This window comes from Caretta caretta, chromosome 7, assembly GCF_965140235.1.
Source record: "Caretta caretta isolate rCarCar2 chromosome 7, rCarCar1.hap1, whole genome shotgun sequence".
Taxonomy (NCBI): Eukaryota; Metazoa; Chordata; order Testudines; family Cheloniidae; genus Caretta; species Caretta caretta.
This window is the reverse complement of record NC_134212.1, coordinates 125,709,139-125,725,471: the sequence shown is the minus strand read 5'-3', so window position 1 is coordinate 125,725,471 and position 16,333 is coordinate 125,709,139. Positions and strand designations below refer to the sequence as shown.

General features: G+C 63.6%; 1 protein-coding gene across 3 annotated transcripts in view; it reads left to right on the top strand.

Moving 5' to 3' along the window:
* CRTAC1 (cartilage acidic protein 1) overlaps positions 1–16,091 on the top strand; it is a 35,405-nt gene extending 19,314 nt beyond the window's left edge. The window contains exons 6-15 of one of the 3 annotated variants that reach the window (XM_075131131.1): positions 1,601–1,735; positions 2,149–2,294; positions 4,289–4,425; positions 6,379–6,461; positions 7,397–7,497; positions 11,192–11,360; positions 12,102–12,247; positions 12,648–12,690; positions 13,062–13,205; positions 15,656–16,091. In XM_075131131.1, the coding sequence (XP_074987232.1) occupies positions 1,601–1,735; positions 2,149–2,294; positions 4,289–4,425; positions 6,379–6,461; positions 7,397–7,497; positions 11,192–11,360; positions 12,102–12,247; positions 12,648–12,690; positions 13,062–13,205; positions 15,656–15,690 (1,139 nt within the window). In that variant the 3' untranslated portion in view covers positions 15,691–16,091. Of the gene's footprint in view, positions 1–1,600; positions 1,736–2,148; positions 2,295–4,288; positions 4,426–6,378; positions 6,462–7,396; positions 7,498–11,191; positions 11,361–12,101; positions 12,248–12,647; positions 12,691–13,061; positions 14,122–15,655 lie in introns of those variants that run through there. The other 2 variants (XM_048857277.2, XM_075131130.1) reach the window with 2 other exon arrangements.
* Positions 16,092–16,333: the final 242 nt, after the last annotated feature.

Sequence of the window (16,333 nt, the reverse complement as noted above, 5' to 3'; positions counted from 1 at the left end):
GGGGGGACCAGAGGGTCCTGCCCCCCAACTCCGCAGTCAGACGTGACTCTCGGCCACCGTAAAATGGAAGGTTTATTAGTTGACAGGAACACATAGGAGGGCAGAACTTGTTAGCACAGAAATCAGTGACTTTCAGCCAAGTCCATCTTGGGGAGTCCTGGGTCAGATGGCCTGGACTCCCCCTCTTCCAGTCCCCCAAGCAGACTGCCTGCTTCCGGTGGCCCGACCTCAGACCGCCATCCCCATTGCTCCTCCTCCTTGTCTTTGTCTTGCTTCCTGGCAAAAGTCACCTGGTCCTCACCTGGTTGCATCCCCCTCCTGGTTCCGAAGGGCACCGGTGTCACGGAGTCCCCGGGTGATGCTCTGGAGCTGCTCCCTACGAAGCCAGTCAGGACTCTGGGGAAGTCTCCTTTCTGGGAGCAGCCTGTCTGCAGGACACACAGCTCACCCGGCTTCCAGCTTCCTGGGTCTGACCTCGGAGCATTCAGCATCCTCTGCCCCTCCGTGCGCTTCCCCCAGCGAGTCCACCCAGGAGGGGTTCTAGGGAAGCCAGAGGGTCCTTCCCCACAACTTCGCAGTCAGACGTGACTCTCAGCCAGCCAGTAAAACAGAAGGTTTATTAGACGACAGGGACATGGTCTAACACAGAGCTTGTAGGTGCAGAGAACAAGATCCCTCAGCTGGGTCCATTTTGGGGGGCAGTGAGCCAGACAACCACGTCTGCCCTTCACTCCATGTCCCAGCCAGCCCCAAACTGAAAATCCCTCCAGCCCCTCCTCCTCTGGGCTTTGTTCCTTTCCCGGGCCAGGAGGTCACCGGATTCCTTTGTTCTCCATCCCTTCAGCTCTCACCTTGCAGGGGGGAAGGGCCCAGGCCATCAGTTGCCAGGAAACAGGGTGTCGGCCATTCTCTGTGTCCAGACCCCTGCACACACCTGCCCTCTAGGGCTCTGCAACGATCATACACCCTTACCCCACCCCCTAGATACTTAAGAACTGCCTAGGGGAAACTGAGGCACCCCACACTATTCAGAGGAAACATTAAGAACAGTCCCACTTCGTCACAACCGGTCATAGCATACGAGCAGGCAGCTGGAGCAGCCTCACCTGCCCTAGAGGTCTCGGCCAAAGTCACATGCCCCTATTCCCACCACCAAGGTATTGGGGGGTGAGCGGGGGCTGCATGAGAGGGGGTGGGGGAGGGGAAGGTGTGGGGCCAAGCGGGAGGGAGCGGAGGTGGGAGTCGGCGGCTGAGGGGAAGGAGGAGGGGCAGGTGTGGGGCCGAGCGGGAGGGGGCAGGGTGGGAGTGGGGGCCTGAGGGAGGAGGGGAAGGTGTGGGAGTAGGGGGCGGAGGGGAGGTGTGGGGCCGAGCGGCAGGGTGGGAGTGGGAGTGGGGGGCTGAGCAGGAGGGGGAGGGGATGGGGAGGTAGGAGGGGAAGGTGTGGGGCAGAGCGGGAGAGGGCAGGGAGGGAGCCTGAGGGAATGAGGGAGGGAGGGAGGGAGGGAGGGAGGGGGGAATGTGTGGGGCGCAGAGAGGACAAGACGGCCACATGAGGCCGAGTTTGCTCCGGGTGCCCTGACCAGTGCCCTGCTGTCCCCAGGCGGCCGTGGGGTGGCCGTGGGCCCCATCCTGAGCGCAAGCGCCTCAGACATATTCTGCGATAACGAGAACGGGCCCAACTTCCTCTTCCACAACCAGGGGGACGGCAGCTTCGTCGACCGGGCTGCCAGCGCCGGTGAGTGAGCCGGCAGGTGGGGGCGGTGGCGTGGCCGGGGGGCCAGCCCTGGAGCCAGAGTGGCCGAGCGATACCCACAGGGCCCGTAGGAGGCCGAGCTGGGCCCCCCGAGCAGGTTCCCAGATGTGGGGCCCGGCTGACTCCGCGCTGCGACTGTAACACGCTGAGCCGAGGGCCGCCAAAGAACCGTGCAGGGGATCGCAGCGGGTTAAGGAGCCGTGTCTGGGGCGTCCACTCCCAACCCGGGCAGCTCCCCCCGCCTCCCTCCCCCTCCCGCTCACTCTGGGGGGGGCAGCTGGCTGCATGCCACGCAGAGCCCCCCACGGTGCCCGGCCCAGACGGAGACGGGGCTCCCTCTGCACTGGAGCTGTCCTTGGCCCCACTCCCAACCAGTCTCCTCTGCTGCCCCGCAGGCCTGGATGACCCCTACCAGCATGGACGCGGCGTGGCCCTGGCCGACTTCAACCGCGACGGCAAAGTGGACATCGTCTACGGCAACTGGAATGGGCCCCACCGCCTCTACCTGCAGATGAGCGCCGGCGGGCGGGTCCGCTTCCGGGTGAGTGTGGGGCACACACGCTGCCGAGGGGCACCGGGACCAGGGCCCCCAGCCTCCCCAGCCTTCCACACCCTCCCCGGGGGCTTGCTGTCCCAGCTCTCCCTGGGGACGGACACTCACTGCCCCTTCTGGGGAGCCCAGAGCCCGGCCAGGCTTAGGGAGCCCCTGGGTTCCAGCTCTGTCAGGCTCTGACCTCCTTGGTCCGACTCCTGGTGAGAACCCCGACTTCTTCCAGCAGCCCCCTCTGAGCCCCCCACCCCCATCCCAGCCCTTTGATCTCCAGCTGGGGGGCATGTCTCAGCCTCCTTGCGCAGAGGCGGGGAGATCTCTGTCCCCTGGGGTGCTGGGTGTCAGTGTCCTGGGGACTGGATTTGCCATCGGCGTCTCAAATCTCCACTGATCTGGGGCCAGGCCCAAACAGCCAGGCGACGCCCCACCCTTGTCTCAGCCTGTCCTGAGAGGAAAGAGTCCTATCCCACCCATGGGGGAACAGCACAGGGGAAACTGAGGCACACCACATTCCTAAAGATATCCCTTGGCACTTCCAGCTGTGCTGCCCAGCCCACCGAGCGCTGCAGCTCCCCCATCACTCCATGGCCCTTGTTATGCTTATAAGAAGCACACGGGATCTTTTTTCAGGGGAAAAGGCAGTATGCCGCGTTTACTGAAGATACAACAATTAGCATATACATTCTGTCTCTCTCTCATGATTTTCCTCCCTTGGTACCCATGAGGTCTGCACCCTCACACTGTAATCAATCGTCATCTGACGAGGGCTTGTTTTCTTACATTGTCCTTCTCATCCTGGATCTTGTTCTTTCATCAAGTCTCTCAGGGAGTTGCCCCAGGCTGGTTTTGATCACTGCTACCTTGTCCCCATTGATGGGTGCCCATCTCATCTTCTGAGTCATCAATCTGCCTTCCTCTGACATCTCAAATGGGGCATGTTGCAGCCTCCTGGTGCCCTTGCATCTGTGTCAGGGTTCCCTCCCCACTCTGAACTCTAGGGTACAGACATGGGGACCCACATGAAAGACCCCCTAAACTTATTTCTACCAGCTTAGGTTAAAAACTTCCCCAAGGCACAAATCTCTATTTGTCCTTGGACTGAGGTATGCTGCCACCACCAAGTGATTTAACAAAGAACCAGGGAAAAGGAGCACTTGGAGTTCCTCTTCCCCCAGCAATCCCCCCAAGCCCTTATACCCGCGTTCCTGGGGAAGCTTGAGAATAATATCCTAACCAATTGGTTACAAAATGATCAAAGACCCAAACCCCTGGGTCTTGGAACAATGGAAAAATCAGTCAGGTTCTTAAAAGAAGGATTTTATTTAAAAAAAAAAAAAAAGAAAGGTAAAAATCATCTCTGTACAATCAGGATGGAAAATACAGGGTGTCTAGATTCAAAACCTTAAAGTTACAGAAAACAGGAATAAACCTCCCTCTTAACACAGGGAAAATTCACATAAAACAAAAGATAAACAAATCCACCTTGCCTGGCTTACCTATACTAGTTGCAATATTGGAGACTTGGATTAGGATGGGCTGGAGAAGATGGATTTCTGTCTGGCCTCTCTGAGTCCCAAGAGAGAACGGCCACACAAACAAAGAACCCAAAACAAACAGTCTCCCCTCTCCCCAGATTTGAAAGTATCTTTTGTCCCCATTGGTTCCTTTGGTCAGGTGCCAACCAGGTTATTTGAGCTTCTTAACCCCTTACAGGTAAGGAGGAATTTTAGGCTACCCTTATGGTTATGACAGTCTGTCTCTGGTTCCTCCCTAGACCATCTGGTTCAGTGATTGCCTTCACACTTATCTCTTAACACCCATTCCTCATTCACACGCAACACGGAACGTTTTGAACAGAAACATCAAATTGCAAAGCAGAAGAAAAACAGTCATGGCTACATTATGATTTTCTTATTCTTTATCCTTCATTCTAAATTATACAAAAAATAAATCCTACTACTACCCCTGACCCATCTGTCCCACAGGACATCGCCACCCCCAAGTTCTCCATGCCGTCCCCCGTCCGCACTGTCCTCGCAGCCGACTTCGACAACGACCAGGAGCTGGAGGTGTTCTTCAACAACATCGCGTACCGGGGCTCCTCTGCCAACCGCCTCTTCCGGTAGGGCCACCCGCCGGGGCAGGGTCACAGGGCGGGCTGCCTACCTGGCGGGGGATGAGAGCAGCTCACCTGCCCACCCAGGAGATGGGCAACATGCCCAGGAGAGCCAGGGGCCACAGCTGCGTGCCCAGGAGGTAGGGAGGGCGGGCAGACTGGATTCCAATGCCCCTGGCGTGGAGGTGTGCTCAGTGCCCAGGAGCCAGGAGGTGTGCCCTCAAGAGCCCATGGGCACCAGCCGCTGTGACGAAGCCCTTTGCAATGTCATTATCAGCCCCTCACTCACAGTGCTAATGCCCTGGGTTCTGTGCAGCAGCCCCTCATTAATTGTGGGGATCGATGGCTCATTAGCACCAAACCGCTCATTTGTCCCAGATGGAGAGTATCAGTGCAGTGACCAGGCCCCGGCTGCCTGTGCGGTGACAGCGTGTCCCGCAGACGGGGCCTCCTGGGGGCACAGCTCTGCATGCTCTATGGTGCCCCCCGGGCAGTGCCAGCTGGGTCTGCTCAGTGGGCAGGGAAAGGGTTAAGCCATCCTGTGGGGTTTCCCCTCCAGCTGCTGGCTCTACTGCTGGTTTCTGGGGGGCACCCTTGCTTTGCCCCAGCCAACACGCTGCTGCGGGTGAGCTCCCCGCCAATGGCGACAGCCAATGCCAAGAGACATGTCCTGGCTGTGGGCACAGAGCATCCCCCAGCCAGGTTACCCCTCCCCTCTGCTCCCACCGCTCTGCACAGCCAGCTGGCATGGGCTGAGCCCGGGCCCCACATCTCCCCTCATGTCCCTGGCCCAGCTCCCAGGATGGATTAGCTCCCTGAGCCTGCCCCTGAGCCTCCCCCCCATGCCCTCCTTATCCCATTGCCCTCACCCACCCCCTGTTCCCCACACCCTCTCACAGCAGCACCTCTGGGCTCAGGCCACATCCTGCCATTTGCTGTGTGGGAGGACGGGCCCCACGGCCAGGCCCACACAAATCCCACTGCCGGATCAGGGCCTCAGCTCTTCAGGTCAGGGCTGTCTCTCCTGCGGGGCAGTGCCCAGGGCCCAGGCTGCCCAGATACAATAGCGAGGTCAGCCTCAGCCTCAGCCCCAGGGGCAGGCTGACACGGGATGAGGGGGAGTCAGAGCCCTGCACCCCCACTTCCTGCGATTCACCATGACTCTCAGCCAGCCGGTAGAACAGAATGTTTATTAGAAACGACAGGAACACAGTCCAGACCAGAGCTTGAAGGCATAAACAGGACCCCTTAGTCAGGCCCTTCTGGGGGGCAGGGAGATTAGACCCCAGCCTTGGGGCTCCCTCCTCTTCCCCAGCCAACTCCCAAAACTGGAAACCCCTCCAGCTGTCTCCCCCAGCCTCCCCGCAGCTCCTCCTCCAGCCTTTGTCCAGTTTCCTGGGCAGAAGGTGTCACCTCCCCAACCCCCCTCCTGGGCTCTCAGGTTACAGGCTCAGGTATCTTCCCTCAAGGGAAGTCTCCCATCCCCAATGAAACTCCCCTGCAACATTCCCAGGTTAAATCTGCCCCACGCCCTGCTGTGTCACACAGGCCCTGCCCCATTTCAGAGGAGGGAATAGGGCCTGCTAAGTCCCCACAGGGCCACCCTCCGACCCCAGCCATTCACCCACACCAAGGCCCATCTGGCTCTGCTGGATCCTGGCACAGTCTCTCCATCAGGGGCTCCGAGCCCCTTGGCCACGGCCTGTCCCAGCCTGGTACTGAAGGGAGGCGATGCTGTGTGTGCCAGGCAGGGCTCCTCGCCAGGATGCAGCACTGGCATAGGCTCTCGCCCGACAGGACTACACCCTCTGCCAACCCTGCCCCTTGCAGCCCAGGGACCCTGCGTGGAGCCAGAGGCTCGCTGTGGCAGGGGGTCACGTGGCCAGCAGACATGGAGGGGTTTGGGCAGCCGGTGGGGTTGGGGGCCCGGGGCCTGGCTCTCACCCTCGTCCCCTGCAGGATTGTCCGCAGGGAGCACTCGGATCCTGTCATCGAAGAGCTGAACCCAGGAGACGCCATGGAGCCCGAGGGCCGGGGCACTGGTGAGTCCTCCACACTGCACTCCTGCTGTCGGGCTCCCCTGACCCCCAGGGGCTGGGCCAACCCCGGCAGGGCCAGGTGCTGAGATGCCCCCAAGCTGTACTGCGTGGGGACCCCTGGGTGCTGTGGGGGTCAGTGGGGTGACACATGAGTCAGCCCCGGTCAGCAGGGGGCGCCTGCAGGGCTGGGTGGGGAGCTGCAGCCGCTGGGCAGGAGGTGGAGCAAGCGGGCGAATCCTGGGTTGGCTCCGGGTTGCGGGCGGCTGGATCAATGGCTCCATTGTTGTCTCCCATCCCTGCCCCAGAACAGCAGGGCCCTGGTCTGGCCCGGCCCCTCTGCGCCCTCATCTGCCCAGTGACGCCGTCAGTTCCTGGGGGTCGGGTTCAGGGTGCTGCCCCCTCGATGCGGGGCCCCAGGGAGCCAAGCCTGGCACAGGTCAGTGGCTGCTGATGTAACCCCATCCCCAGGGACCAGAACCTTGGGGTGGCTCCGTGCGTGCTGCAGGGTGACAGTCAGGAAAGTTGAAGAGGCTACTGACAGGCAGCATGATCTAGTGGTCAGAGCATGGGGGCCTGGGAGCCAAGACTCCTGGGTTCCATCCTGAGCTCTGGGAGGAGCGTGGGTTCTAGGGGGTCAGGACTCCTGGGTTCTACCCCTGCCTCTGACACTGACTCTCTTTCATCTTAGGCAAGGAACGGCCCTTTCTAGCCAGGGCTGCCTCCCCGGCCGCTGTCCCTCTGGGCTGCCTGCAGCCCGACCGACCGTGGCTACTGGGCGTGGGGTGGATCATCCCTGCAAGCCTGTGGTCATCTGAGCCGGTCCCAGGTGCAGGCTGCACCGGGGCTAAGAGGGGCTGGCGTGAGAGACGGGCAGAGCTGGGCCGGGGAGGTGGGGGATTGCGATGGGGGCTGACCCCCAGCCCCTGCTGTCGTTGCAGGGGGTGCAGTGACTGACTTCGATGGCGATGGGCTTCTGGACCTGATCCTGTCCCATGGCGAGTCCATGGCACAGCCACTCTCAGTCTTCAGGGGCACCCAGGTGCGTTGGGGCCCCATGCTGGGCCACAGTGGGGCTTTGCTGTAAAGACTTTGTATGACTGCTGTGCGTGCCTCAGTTTCCCCTTGTCACGGAGTCACAGGCTGGGGGTGCGGGCACCGCTCTGAATGAAGTCGGGCAGTGTGGCTCCCCTCAGGGCACACACTCACCAGGGCAAGAAGCCTCCTGGGCGTCGGTGCTTCCTGGGCCTGACTTCGGAGCGTTCGGCCCCGTTCACCCCGGGAGCTCCCGGCAGCGAGTGCCCCTGGATGGGACCCCTGGGGAAGCCTCACCCGCCCCCAAAGGGCCCTGCCCCCCACTCCGCAGCCAGCCGTGACTCTCAGCCAGCGTGTGACACAGACGGGTTATTAGTCGTCGGGCCCCCAGCGTAGAACAGAGCTTGTGAGTGCAGAAATCGGGGACATTCAGAAAAGTCCATTGTTGCGGGGGGATCCAGAGCCCTGGGCCCTCTCCCCGGAGACCCAAACCAGAAGACTGACTCACTTCCAGCCGCCCAGCCTCAGACACGCCCAGCTGCCCCCACCCACCCCCAGTCCTTTGTCTCTTCCTCTTGCCGGGGGACAAGCTCTGGCCATCAGTTGCCAGGATACAAAGTGCCAGGTTCTCTGTGCCCAGACAGCCAATCAGCAGTCACACCTGCCCTCTTGGAGTCTTTGCAGCCTAGATACTTGAGTAACACACGGGAAACTGAGGCACACACCGAGTATTCAGAGTAAACATTAAGCACATTCCCACTGTGTCACCCCGCTTCCCCCCAGACGAAGTCTCTGGCTCTGCCCTATTCAGCCTGGTCCCCGGGATTGTGTCTCCCCCAGCCGGAGGCTCCCTCCCCCTGGGTCAGTCTGTGACCCCGGGTCAAGGCTGGGGAGTGTGAGCAGGCTGTAGCCACATGTCCAGCCACATGTCCAGATCATCCCCCATCAGCACCTCCACGGGTCACTGATCCTGCACCCCTGCCTCTTGGCCCCTGTCTCAAGTAGTTCTTCACTGAGGGGCCAAACACCCCCCCAGGGCGCAAGATTCGTGGGGCACTAACTGATCTGGGCCCCCCCACTGTGGCTGTGCCAACATCACCCCAGCACCTGTGTCCAGAACCTGCCCTTTCTTCCCATCCACCCTCTGGGGACAAACACGCCTGCTCCCTGCGGGTTGCCCTGCTCAGCCTGTACATTGATCACACCAGAGCTTCCTCCCAGAGCCACAGCCAGGCTGTCCCGTGGGGAGCTGGAGTGCCCCCGCCGGGCTCCTGCTGAGTTAACCGGTCATGGGTTCTGCTTGGCTGCTGCTTCCATAACCCTGGGGTGTTTTGCCTACGGAAATTACATCACAGGTCTCTGAGGTCCCTTGGAGGGGGTCGGCCGCATCCACCGTCACCCCTGGTTTGGGCTTACTAGAGTCCTGCTTCTGGGGCACCCCTGGGTGGCCCCTCTTTGGGTCCCCGACCTGGGCCAGTCCCTCCGGGTCTCTCCATGCCTGGCCCTGCTGCCCACGAACTGCTCTGCCAGCCTGCCTGCGCTGTGCAGATCCTTTGGCTTCCTGGCTGCTAGCCACGTTTTCCGCTCCGCTCCCCCCACCTCCAAGCTGTCAGGGGCCCCAGGTCACGGAGCTGCTCCAACCCCGCCAGGCTGCACCCCCTGCAGTGTGGTGACCTCAGCTGGGGGGCGGCTTCCATGCAGGTCCCCCCCCGGGGCCTTCTGCACACCTCAGAACTGTGTCCCCTAAGCCTCGGGGTCCATTCAGACCTGAGCAGCGGAGCCTGTTTGACCTGTTCATAGCCGCAGAATGGATTCCATCCACCTGGCCATGTGCTCCTAGCGCTCTGGGGCTGAGGAAGGGGTGACAGAGCGGAGCTGGGCCGCAGGGTCCCTGAGTTCAATCTGCAGGTGTTCCCAAGGGCAGTGAGATCGGCATCTCAGCCCCCCACTGAAACTGGAGCACCAATTGGGGAGCTAGGCTCCCTGCAGAATTGGCAGCCTTTCCCCACATACCCATTGGTGGGGCCTCTCTCCCCTCGGCTCCTCCAGCTCCCGCGTCTCCTGCTGCTCCACCTCGTGCTTTCGCTCCTCCGGGTCCTCTCACCCCTTTGCTCTCAGCTCCCCACCACTCCAGTCAGACTGTCAGGACCCAGGTCGCGAGGACACCCCCTGCGAGACGGGGGACCCAGATCGCACGGAGGCCCTGCTGCTGCGCGGGCTGCTGCCTCTGCTGCTCTCAGACCCTCCTAGAACCTGCTTCCTGGACTGATCGTCCTTCTCCAGCCGTCCCAGCGGCTGCCCGCTTCCCCCCACGGAGCCCCCTCTCCCTGCAGAGGCTGGCAGTGCCCCCAGGGGCAGGTCACACGCCGTTTTCCTGCTGTTCCTTTTGGCTGCTCTTGTTTCCTGGCTGCCAGTCACTTACGGCAAAATACTTCTGATGCGTTCAGCAACCTCCCATCCTCGTGGTGCCTTCCCCAGCCTGCCTCTGCTCCCCCATCACCAACCCACAGGGCTGGTTTTCTTCAACAGCCCGAGAAGGCCCCCTTCAGGGAGCCAGACCCTCCCAGGGGCTCGCTCTGTCACTAGGGGAAACACCTCGGCTTCACTGCCTCCTTGGACCGAGCCTTCAGCACCCCTGGGTCATGCTGTGAGCTCCCTCCAGCGAGTCCACCTGAGAGAGACTTGGACCCCCAAGGAGCACAATGCCTCCCACCTCCAGCCCCTGCAGGGCCGCAGCCGGCGCGGTTACATCAGGAGGGTTATGAGGGGTGTGGAACAGAGCTAGGCAGACCTTGGGTAGTACCAAGAGCAGGAAGTTACAGCCTGGCCCACACACCCAAGTATCCAGCCCTTCTCCACCCCTAGGTGACAAAGCAGCATGGGGGGTGTCACGGAGTCCCCGAGTGATGCTCTGGAACTGCTCCCTACGAAGCCAGGCAGGACTCTGGGGGAGCCTCCTCTTTCTGAGCAGCCTGTCTACAGGACTCACACCTCACACAGCTTCTACCTTCCTGGGTCTGACCTCGGAGCATTCAGCATCCTCTGCCCCTCTGTGCGCTTCCCCCAGCGAGTCCGCCTTGGCGGGGCTCCTGGAGAAGCCAGAGGGTCCTGCCCCCGAACTGCGCAGTCAGACGTGACTCTCAGCCAGCCAGTAAAACAGAGGTTTATTAGATGACAGGAACATGGTCTAGAACAGAGCTTTGTAGGTACAGAGAACAGGACCCCTCAGTCACGTCCATCTTGGGGGGCACGGAGGCCAGAGCCCCATGTGGGCCTCCCTCCATTTCCCCAGCCAGCTCCAAACTGAAACTCTCCAGCCCCTCCTCTGGCCTTTGTGTCTTTCCCGGTGGGGAGGCCACCTGATCTCTTTGTTCTCCAACCCCTTCAGTCAGGCACCTTTGCAGGGGAGGGGCCCAGGCCATCAGTGGCCAGGAGACAGGGTGTCGGCCATTCTCTGTCCGGACACCATCACACTGGCCCTCTCGGGCTCTGCAACAATCACACCCCCTCATCCCCCCACCTAGAGACTTAAGAAATGCCTAGGGGAAACTGAGGCATCCACCCAATATTCAGAGAAAACATTAAGAACAGTCCCACTTCTTCACAGGGGGAAACTGAGGCACACAGAGTATTCATACAAACTATTCCCAGAAAATCCCCACCCCGCTGCCCGATTCGTCTCACCCGTCTGTCCCCTGCAGGGCGCTGGCAATAACTGGCTCCGCGTCATCCCGCGCACCCGCTTCGGGGCCTTTGCGCGGGGGGCCAGGGTGCTGCTGTTCACCCGGCGCAGCGGGGCGCACCTGCGCATCATCGACGGTGGCTCGGGCTACCTGTGCGAGATGGAGCCCGTGGCGCACTTTGGCCTAGGTGAGTCGCTGGCAGCCTGACCCCTGGTCTGAGGGAAGCCTGGCCCTTGCCCCGGCCCCCAGGAAGCCCTGGGCATCTGTCTGTGGCTCCTGGTTGGAGCTGAGACATGGGGTCAGGGCAGCATTAGACTCCCACGCTGTGTTCCCCAGCTCTGCCTCTGCCCCATAATTGTGACCCACTGCCCCCTACTAGACCAGCCCTGGGCTCCCCCCAGACCTGCCTGGGCCCCTCACTCCCGACCCACAGCCCCCTGCTGGCCCCGCCGTGGAAGGGTCTGTTCCTTTAAAACGCTCTGTCCTGGATAGTCGGTGGCTAACAGATTGGGGGGCTTGGAGGGTCTCATTGTTGGGGTTCAAAGCGTTGGCTGCAGCAAGGTGCCCGCTGCCTGGGCTGGGAGGGGGAGCTGAGCATCCCCTGCTGCCCTCCCCAGCTGCTGCTCTGCAGAGAGGTGAGTGTTTCCATGCCCCATGAGCCCCTGACCCCTCCACGCCTGTTTCCAGCCCAGCCAGGCCTGCGGGGTGAGCAGGGCAGCCAAGCACTCGGGAACCAGACCGAACAGCGTCTTGGTGCTGGGCCCTCACCCTGCTCACCCCACTGCCCCCCAAGCTGCTGCTCTCAGCAGGGAAAGGAGGGTCCCCTGGGCAGACAGCAGCTTTCTCTGCTGAGATCTGCTCCCTCTAGTCCTGCTCCAGGCTGGGCCCAGGCCCGCGGCTGCCCGCTCTGATGGCTTCTCCTCTACAGGCCAGGACGAAGCCAGCAGCCTGGAGGTGACGTGGCCAGATGGCAGGGTCGTGGCCCGGGCTGTGGCCAGCAGCGAGATCAACTCGGTGCTGGAGATCCCCTACCCCGAGGGTGCTGAGGGGCAGGTCCCACCCGCCTCGCTGGAGGTGAGTGCCATGCAGCGCACCTGGCACGGAGTGGGGCAGGGCCGGGCCGGGGGCACCTCCCAGAGGCAGGGCGGGGGACGTGGCACAAGGAGCCGACAGGACGCAGACACCCGCTTGGATGGGACAGGCCAAGGGACATGGAGCCTCTAGGCTCACCCAGGCAGGCAAGGCCCAGCCACCCCTGCCAGCTGCCCTGCCCTGTGCGACGCCGTCCCTGGTGTGTGGGCTCCAGAGCGCTGGGGAGTCAGTGCCCCGTGCCCCCTGCCTGGCTGCAGACAGGGTGGGCCCTGAGCCTGCCCCTCACTGACCAGTGCCCAGCAGGGGGAGCTGGGAGGCCTGGGGCAGCCCCTCCCCACACTAATCCCAGCCCCCCGGGTCTCTGCTTCTCCCCTTGATGCAGTGCGGCCAGGGATTCTCCCAGCACGAGAACGGACGCTGTGTTGGTGAGTCGCTGCTTGTGAGGCGCCCGCGGGAGGGGCTGTGCCAGGCAGGAGCCACAGGATCGCTCTGGCTGGGTGGCAGGCAGGCGGGGGGCCTTGGGCTGTGGCATGGCCGGGGGAGGAGCTGTGTGCCAGGGCATTTCTGGGCTGCTTACTTGGCAGGGGGGCGGCAGCCTGGCGGGGGTGGGAGGTGGGGCGCTGTTGCATGGCTGTAGGGCAAAGATTTGCTGCAGGGCTGCAGCCTGGCCGGCCTGGGGGCTGCCCTCTGGGGGCGCTGGGGCCCCAACCGTGGGGGCTGTCGTGTCTGGGCGGGTGGGCAGCCGTAGCGCCTTCCCCGGAGCCCAGGGCTCACACTGTGCCCTGTCCGCTTCCAGACACGGACGAGTGTGCCGCGTTCCCCTTCGTGTGCCCCAGGGAAAAGCCAGTCTGCGTCAACACGTACGGCGGGTACCGGTGCCGCAGCAACAGACGCTGCAGCCGGGGCTTCGAGCCCAGCGAGGACGGCACGGCCTGCGTGGGTGAGTGCTGCAGCCGGGGGAGAGCCAGGCCAGCCCCGGCCCAGGGGCGCTTCAAGTCCCAGGTCGCTCTGGGGAGCCTGGGTACCTGTTTCAAGGTGTTTCGGCCCCCCCCGCAGGCCACGTGAAGCTGCCCATGCTCCTGGAGCTGGTCCAAGCACAGAGCTCCCAGCCCCATGGCAGGGCTGGCCCTGACCCGCCTCTGCCCCAGCTGCCTGCCACTGACCCTCCCTCCCCTCCTCTCTGTCTCTCCTTCTCTGTGCAGCGCAAGTGGCCTTTTTCGGTGGATACCCCTCTGCAGGGAGCCGGCTCTGGGCCTGGCGCCCCCCAACCCCCGTCCTCCCGCTGGGCCTCGGACTCTGCCTTCACTTCTATGCACTTTAACCTTTGCCAATGACCTGTGTGTACGGACTGGACGGTCTCTCTGCCTCTCTCCGTCCCTCCGCCTCTCTGTCCTCCTCTCTCTGCCCCTTTCCCCCACCCTTCCAATGCCCCTCGAAGCGCTGGGGGGGCCGCGGCCATCTTCGAGAAGGGCACGGAGCCGCCTGGGCCACAGCAGCGACCGTGCTGGAGGCAGAGCCATGTGCCAATCACCCCTTGCATGTTTTCTGAGAAAACAGACAGGGAGGCGCCCTGTGACCCCGTCAGCGCCCCCGTCGTGGGAGCTTGCCCTTAACAGAGATGGATGCTCAGTCGAATCGATTCCGTAGCATGTGCCTGCTGGTTTGGCCTGCAAGGTTTGCCTCACCTGGCCCCTATCTGGGCCACTGAGGATGCACCCAGCCCCGCTCGCTGTGGGGGAGGACGCTCCCCGCTGTGTTTTCTAGCGAATTGACCCCACTGTCTGGAGTTGGACCCGGCTCAGTCTTCCAGCCCCTCCCCAGGGAAGCGACCCAATAAACTCTATCCTGTCTATTTGCACCTGCCTGCTGAGTTGCTTGCGGGGGCCACGCCCTGGCCTGGGGGCCCTGTTGGCTCCAAGCTCGGCCGAGGGCGGGGGAGGGCCTGAGGGCGGGCACCAGCGCCCTGGGTGCCTGTGGCCTGGGCCTGCAAGAGGTGCAGGTGGCGCATGAGAGCGCTGTCCCCCCACCCCTTGTGCTAGGAGGTCGTACCCCCTCTCGCGCCCCGGCAGGACCCCTCGCTGCTCCGCCGATGGGATGGGTACGCAGGTCCCAGGGCCCTGATTTCTGGTCCCCAGGCGGGTGCCTGGCTCTTTCTCCACCATAGCCACCAAGCGGGGCCAGCGTCTTGCTGGCTTGGGGCCCAGTCCCCCGGCTCTGCGCATGTGGGGGGAGGCTGGGGCCCGGGCAGGGTCCGAGAGCCGTGGGGAAGGGGATGGATGGGGGCGGAAGCAGGAGGGTGGGTGTCGGACTCAGCTGTACCAGTCCCAGCTGACACGAGCCAGCCGCTGCCGTGCATGGGGCTGAGAGCTCGTCCGTGCTGCCCAGCTTGCCCGCGGCGTCGGCACCCATGTGCGGGTGGGTGCTACGGGCTGCCTCCAGCCCCATTAGCTCCTGCTGGGGTGGGGCTGATGGAACAGGGCTGGGGGGAGCTGGGGCTGGGGGGGCCCAGGAGGCTGGCAGGGCTGGGGCAACCAGGGAGCGGCAGGGTGGGGGGCAATCAGGGGGCCCTACAGGACATCTGTAACACCCCACCCCAGCTGTTCTGCACTGGGGGGGCGGAGGAGGTGTGACAGTCCTGTGACCCCGTCTCAGCCAATCAACTTTTGGCTCCCGAAATGAATGAGCCGCTCCGGTTTGAAGGGCGATTGGTTGGAAGGGGCGGTCACATGCCTGTCTCGGCCAATGGCACAGTTCGGCAGCCTGTGGGTCCCCGGGGTGCCAAGCGTGAGGCTCAGGGGGCGGGGCTTGCTGGAGCTCCGCCCAGTGACCCCCACTCTCTCCCTGTGCTCTCCCAGACACTGACGAATGTGCCCGGGGGATGCATGACTGCAGCCAGCTCTGCACCGACACCCGGGGGGCCTTCGCCTGCCGCTGCCACCCAGGCTTCCGGCCTGATGCCCGCGCCGCCAGCCAGTGCCGGGGCGAGTAGCTGGCCGCAGGGTCGGCTGGAGCCGGGCCCCAGGCCGGGGGGCAGGCGGGGCTGGGCCAGGAGCGGGATAGCAGCAGGCAGCTGGGCCCGGGGAAGGGGCTGCCCCCCCATTGTCCCAGGCTGGAGGGCAGAGCGGCCTGGAGGCTGCGGCAGCGCAGGGGTTAATTCGGACAAGGTGCCCAGGGAGCCCGTGCGTGGCCGGGACTGGCACAGGCAGGGCATCTGGGGCCCCCCCCGGCGCAGCTGTCCCTGCCCACCCCCCTGCCCGAGCGTCACACAGAGCTTGGCACCGCCTCCCTGATCCCGCCCAGCAGCCCCCGGGCCTGGCCCGCAGGCAAGGGAGCCCGGTGCCCGTGGCCCCGCTGGGCTCAGTGGGGTGACGCCCTCCCCTTCCCTTTCAGACGTGGACGAGTGCTGGGAGCAGCCGGGCCTGTGAGACCACGTCTGCCACAACGAGCAGGACTCCTGCCACTGCCGCCGTGGCGTCTCCCTGGGCCCCGACCAGCACCGCTGCCTGCCCCTCTAGCCCAGGGCTGCCCCACACCCAGGGCAAGCCCTAGCCCAGGGCCGCCCCCAACCCCTTCAGCCCCCAGGCCCACGGCCACCCCCTGCAGCCCCCAGGCTGCCCCCGGCCCACTGCAACCCCCGGCCCATGGCAGCCCCCAGCCCCTGCAGCCGCGGGAGGGAACAAGTTCCCAGCTGCAGGGGCCATGCAACCCTGGCTCCTTCCCCCTCGGGCCTGGCCTCCCCTCCAGCCACCCGCCGGGCTCCGGGCTCTCGCCCAGCCTGGGCTGCTCACGCCTGGCGCTGCATGAATAAAGCGTTTCCCAGCTAAAACAGTCCTCGGCCCGTCTCTGCAGCCCCCAGCCTGGCTCGTCACACCAACCCCAGGCCTGGGCCGAACGTCCTGCCCGCAGAGGGTCGCTCCCTGCCCCCCACCAGGGTGAAGCCCCCTCTCCCCCACACTGATTTTCCATTGTGATTTCCTGCCCCCTTGTTCTTTGTCACTCTGTGAACTGCCCGCTCAGCCATGCCCTGGCCCCCGCTGTCACACCCCCTCTCGGCCCCTTTCCCCTTCT